At 46.1% G+C, this 6,000-nt stretch overlaps 1 protein-coding gene across 1 annotated transcript in view; it reads right to left on the bottom strand.

Annotated features, from left to right (window-relative positions):
• The window catches only part of SEC63 (SEC63 homolog, protein translocation regulator), a 58,968-nt gene extending 53,981 nt beyond the window's left edge, over positions 1-4,987 (bottom strand). The window contains exon 1 of the mRNA XM_042016595.1: positions 4,803-4,987. Within this exon, the coding sequence (XP_041872529.1) occupies positions 4,803-4,926 (124 nt within the window). The 5' untranslated portion in view covers positions 4,927-4,987. The remainder of the gene's footprint in view (positions 1-4,802) is intronic.
• Between the last annotated feature and the right edge of the window lie 1,013 nt (positions 4,988-6,000).

Below are 6,000 nucleotides of genomic sequence, written 5' to 3' on the forward strand. Positions count from 1 at the left end.
TGCTGCAGCCTCTTTTCTCTCAGAGAAGAGACTGCAAACTTGTATTAGTATTATCCCTGCATTCACAGCTGTTATTCTTTGGGGTTTTTGAACTGTTTTCAACATCTTGTTTTGTTCAAGTTGCTGTAAAAAAACTCAGGATAGAGACTTCTATTCTTTCCATCAGCTTTGTAATGAATTATGAATACCCAATGCCCTAAAACAGGATCATTTATTTAATGCAGACCTCAGTCAACTAAAAAAGATGAAATAACAAGCTTCTAGATACATGTCCTTAACTACAAAGCACATCACAATCTATGACCACCTGTTTCAGCACAGCTTTATAATTATGTCTCAATTCAGCAGCATAGGTATAAGTCAAAAAGTACACAAAGTTCAGCAAACACGTCAGCATTGTGCAACAACTGCCACATTATCCAACTAAATTAATTCACCCCTTGCTCTCCATTTTCCTTGTAGATGCTGACGTTTAAACTACATGAGCTTACACCGAAAAGTCAAAGCAAATCCAACAGGAAGATACTTTGATGGGCACTCCTCCACCCCTAACTGCAGAGAAGAAAAAAAGTATCTTTTCCTTCAACTCTCACAATTAACTTTTTGGAAAACACCTTGAAAATTCCCATAGCAGAAAATACCTTTTAGTTAAGAATGAATCTGCAGCAGAATAACTTTAGCAACCACATTTTTTGTTCCAAGAGCAGTGCTTGCTACGGTTTTCCTCACAGTAATTAGGCTAAATTTATACCAGTATTTTCCCAAAACAGAGGTAATCCAGAAAAAGTATGATTTTATTTTAGTAAAAAAACATATACACACACATATATGTTTTAAAGAAACAAGTCAAGGATAAACAATACAGCCTGAAGCCGTATTCACCATCACCTGAAGCCATCAACAACACTGAAAAAAATCATCTTTTTCCCTCAGTCACATCCTGTACCATCCCAGGCACCCACAAAGTCTTACACAGAAATGAATACACATTAAAAGTAAGACAGAAGAAAGAAAAAGGCCAAAAATTAATTTTAGCTAAAATGAGTTTCTTCCATTCCCATACACTGCTCAGGTGCTCCACTTGGCAGAAGGGAGGGGGAGAAATACAAGACTTAACTCTGTTAGAGTACTGCTACCTTGATGCAATTATGAAACTTCAGTCCAAGACACAAAGCTGAACAATTAACCTTTTATAAGAGACTTATTAGCTCTGAGTGAACACCAAGGAGGTAAAGTCATTTGTACAAATCCGGTTTACAAAGTCAATTACCTGCTTGTTTGGTTTTTCAAAGCTGAGGTAATGAAATTATGGGACAGTTCACAGGGTGTCTAGTACACCACAGCAAAACCTTCCCAAATATTAGCATCAACCCCTACTACAGCCTGCAGCAACACTTCATATGGGCTCTTTCAGAATGCCTGAAAAAAGCAGGTTTAGACACTCAGGAAATAAAAGCAGCTCAAATTTTTCTCAGGACTTTAGAGACATAAGTTACATCATGCTGTTCTTCCAGACAGTAGTATTGAAAACGCTTTCCAAAAGTTTATTTTAAGAAGAACTAAAAGCAAAATCTTAATGGCTTGCCAAAAAACTATTCTACTACAAATCTGACATTAGATAACACATTTTGAGTTTCCTCGAAGTAGTAAAGCAATACAGATCCAATCTTACTTTCCAATCTTCACTATGGCAAAAACAAACACTGAGTTTTGGGGGGTTTTATTTATTCTATGAGCATTTACTACAAAACTAGAGCACAGAGCAAATCCTAAAATGTTACAGGCCATCAGCAACTCCCAGATTTTTGTTCTTCTCCCTCCACTGGCACTCTCTACTGTATCACATACCACCAATCCATGGCAGTGCATTTGCAGATGGAAGCAGCTGGCACCAATGGCTTGACCTTCCTGCAATAAGCATTTCACCCTTGCTTCACTCTAGCTCTAGTCTGCTCTTACAACACAATGCGGCTGGAGCTCATCTTCCAACCTAGTTTTTACCAAAAAAGGAATCTGCTCTGTGTCTTTTGGATGCTCTGGTCTGCATTGCAAAAGGGTCTTGAAGTGAGGAGGACAAGCATCTGATTTGCTTCAAAAGCTCCCTCTGATCTGGTCTTCTTCACTCCCCACAGGCTCTCCTGCAGCTGGAGCTGAATGAGCTCGCCAGTACAACTGCACCTCACCAAGTCCACCAAGGGCAACAAAGGCTGTGTTCTCCAGCACAGGTAGGGCAAAACACAAGTCCAGAACAAAAATGTTAATTGGTCCTACATGCAGAGGGCAGAGGTCTTGGTACAGCGTATTGTCTTTGGCCCAGTACTGTGCCTCAGTACTGTAAACTCCACTCTAAACTAGCATCAAAATAACATCCCATATCAACATCCAGATATTTCTGCTTATAAATGGAAGCAGGAGTTAGCCTGTGCGTTCAGAAGAGAAATTTTCCAACACTACTTTCTCTTAGCTTCTGAAATATGTGGTTTTGTTGGTTTTTTAAACTAGTGAGTTACTCTAAAAAGAAGAAGTGGTGGCTAAACAATTAGTATTTTTCATCACCACAAGGTTTTAATTTATTCCTGAAATCTTGCTCAAATGCTGGAACAGGCATGGTTGAATACATACAAAAAGCTGTGAGAAAATCTGGGAGGATTTTGCTGGAAATTACTTGCCTAAGAGCCATACACTTAAACAACTTGAACATCAGAGTGTTCTATTACTTAGCAGATTTACTTCATAGCATCTCACTTAGTAGATCAACATTAGTCCCAAATGATGACCTGCACAGCACCTCAACTCCTTGTTTAAAAAGAGCCTGCAGAACAGAACTCAATCAGGAGACTGTAGGCATGCCATTAATGCATATGCTAAAAACTGGACTACATTCCCAATTTAAAATCCATTAAGACAATTATGAGGCAGAAATCATTCTTCCATCTCCCTTCATTTCCACTGGTGATTTTCACTTAGTTGACTCATTTCTTTGCACCAACAGCATAACAAAATCTACTTTTTGTTTTGGAAAGTATGGTTTGACACAGCTTTGTAAAAATCTAGCACTGACTGCAGAACAATATGCAGCAGGTACTCCATACACTGGACAATGCTGGCTAGATGGAAAGAAATCAGTAATGTTTAATGGCAGACCTCTTTGGATACTGGGTGAAATCCATACAACCATATTCCAAAGTCAGGATTTCATTTTCTGCCATTCTGTAAGGATAGCTGAAGATCAACTGTGTAAGGCTAGTAAAGTGCTTTCAAGTCTGACAGCATTTCTACAGCTTTTCCTGCTTCTGTCAGCCGCCAGAAACTGATGTTAACATCACAGAGTGTCCCTGCTGGCTATACCATTCTGCACAGCATCCCAAACAAGTCACAATCATTTTCCCAAGAAGCAGCTTCTAAGAACTACAGAGGAAGTAAAGCATTATTCAAGAGAAAAAGCGAATTTCCCCCCCCACCGCCTCCCACCCTTCACCAGAACAAAAATAAAACAAATATCTTGATGTTTGGAAAAAGGATACAGAAGTAATATTCTCTCTCTGATCCACTGCTCCTCAAGAACAGCCCAAAGATTACAAAACATCTTTACACACAGTAACGCCTCCCTCTTGCAACAGTCAGGACACAGAAAGAGGAGGCAGAGACACCTTTCCTTTCAGCAGAGAGAACTAACTCCTCAGCTGTACAGCAGGTAGTAAGTACCTGGAGGGCACACATCAATCCTCCAAAGAGGTTGTCCAGCCAGGGCCCTGCCAGAAGCCACAGGCACGTCTGGCACCAGCCAACACTGTGAACAGCTGTGATTTAGCACCAGAACAACATTTGATCCATCTTACTCCTTACTAGAAGGTGCAGAATTAAGAGTTCATTATTGGGTATTTCTTCTACATATAAAACTAAGTTAAGCAGAACCTGGCAAGCCATTTAAAATGGCATCAAAGCCACTAAATAACCACCAGATACTGAATGTAAAAAGATGCATCTCAGATTGCGAAGTCCAAGTGTTCTTAAGAGGTCAGTAGGTTTCTGCAATGGGAACCAGCATCAAGCGTCCTTGTTTTACTCAGCCCTTAGCACCCAGCCTTTAAACACAATTTCTACACCCTTTTAAACCTCAGAACTGCTGTTAAAAACGTGCTCCTGTACACCCTGTATACAACGCCTTCTGCTTCCAAGAATAGAGGGGATGCAGGAAAGACAAAGAGAAAAATTACTTTGGAAATGAGATTCTGAACTATTCAAAGAAACTTTATAACACTGTTGAGGGACACAAAGCATCATCCCGAAGGGTGATACAGAAATGTAGCCCTTCGGACATTTAACCGTGATTCGCAACACGAAAATATTAAATCCCCATTTTCGCAGCCGGTGTGACCTTATAGCACATAAAAGCAGAGCCCGGTAACTTTTTCCCTTTGGCCCCAACTCAATAGCTTCTTCTTTCCCCACGATTAAAATCCAGGTCATCGACCCTGAAACACTCCGGGAAGACAAGGGAAAACCCAAACCCTAAACAAAGCCCCGGACCCCGGCGCGGCGATGACTCTGCAGGAGCCGCGGCGCGGAGCCGGGCGCGCTTCGGGAGCGGCGGCCCCCCGGACCCTCCCGCCGGCCCAGGTACCGCTAAATGGCCGCCGGCGAGCACAGCGCGGGGCCGCCGCCCCTCCAGGCGGCACCCGGGGGCGCGGGCACGCCGGACGGGCGCCCCGGCTGCGGTGGCTCCGCGACGGGCCCGGCCCGGCCCCCCGAGCCGCGGCGCGGGCGGAGGAGCCGGCAGTGCCCGAGGTTGGGCCGCTCACCGGCGTGCTGGTCCCGCGGCCACAGGTAGTAGGTGGCGGGGATGACGATGAGCCCCACGAAGCTGGTGAGGAAGTAGAAGAACGTGTTGCCGCTGTCGTCGTACTGGAACTGCTGCCCCGCCATGGCCGCGCCGGCCGCCCGTCCCCGCTGCCGCCGGCGGCCCCCCGGTGTCGCCGCCCCGGGATCCCGCGAGATCCCAGGCCCGCTCGCCCGCCCGCCCCTTCCCAGGCCGCGCAAGCAGACGTGTCACTACTCAGCCACCATAGCCCGTGTGGCGTCACGAGCGGGCCCGCCCACAGGCCCCGCCCGGCCGCCGATTGGCTCGGCCCGAAGCACCGCCCCTCAGGAATCACTAAATCCCGAGATCTCGGATCCAAGGAATTACAGACTGGGCCAGGCGCGGGGCGGGGGGGGGGGGCGAGGCGTGGGGAGGCTGTGGGTACGTGTTCTAACTTCTTTGCTGAAGCAGCGTTGTCTCAGAGCACGTGCCACAGAGCCACAGATTCCTTAAGATTGGAAGAGATGTCTGAATCTCGCCCAACCCCCTGCCAAGGTGTAGGTGACAGCACCTAGAGCAGGTGATGCAGGAACCTGCCCAAGTGGATTTGGAATGTCTTCAGAGAGGGAGAGTCCACGACCTGCCCAGGCTGCCTGTTCCAGTGCTCTGCTTCCCTCCATGTAAAGAAATTCTTCCTCATGTTGAGGTGGAACTTCTGTGTTTTAGTTTATGGCCATCCTCACTCTGTCACAAGGCACCACCTAAAAGTCTGGCACCACCCCCTTAACAAATGCCTTTGAGAAATTTATATGCATTGATTAGATCCACTCTCAGCCTTCCCTAGACTAAACAGGCCCAGCTCCCTCAGTCTCTCCTCATAAGAGAGATGCTCCAGGCCCCTCACCATCTCTGCTGGACTGTCTACAGTAGCTCTTTGTCTCTCTGGTACTGATAAGCCTGAAACTGGACACAGCACTCCAGATGTGGCCTCACTGGGGATGAGTAGAGAGGCAGGATCACCTCCCTTGACCTGCTGGCCACACTCTTCCCAGTGCAGTCCAGGGTACCATTGGGCCTCCTGGCCACAAGGGTGCTGCCAGCTCATGGTCAGCTTGTCACCCACCAAGAGTCCCAGGTCCTTCTCTGCAGAGCTGATCTCTAGCACATCAGTCGCCAGCCTGTACTGGCACTTGAGGTTA

This window comes from Corvus kubaryi, unplaced genomic scaffold (genome assembly GCF_017639235.1).
Source record: "Corvus kubaryi isolate FWS band 111438036 unplaced genomic scaffold, C.kubaryi_AGA036_p1.0 split3-73, whole genome shotgun sequence".
Taxonomy (NCBI): Eukaryota; Metazoa; Chordata; class Aves; order Passeriformes; family Corvidae; genus Corvus; species Corvus kubaryi.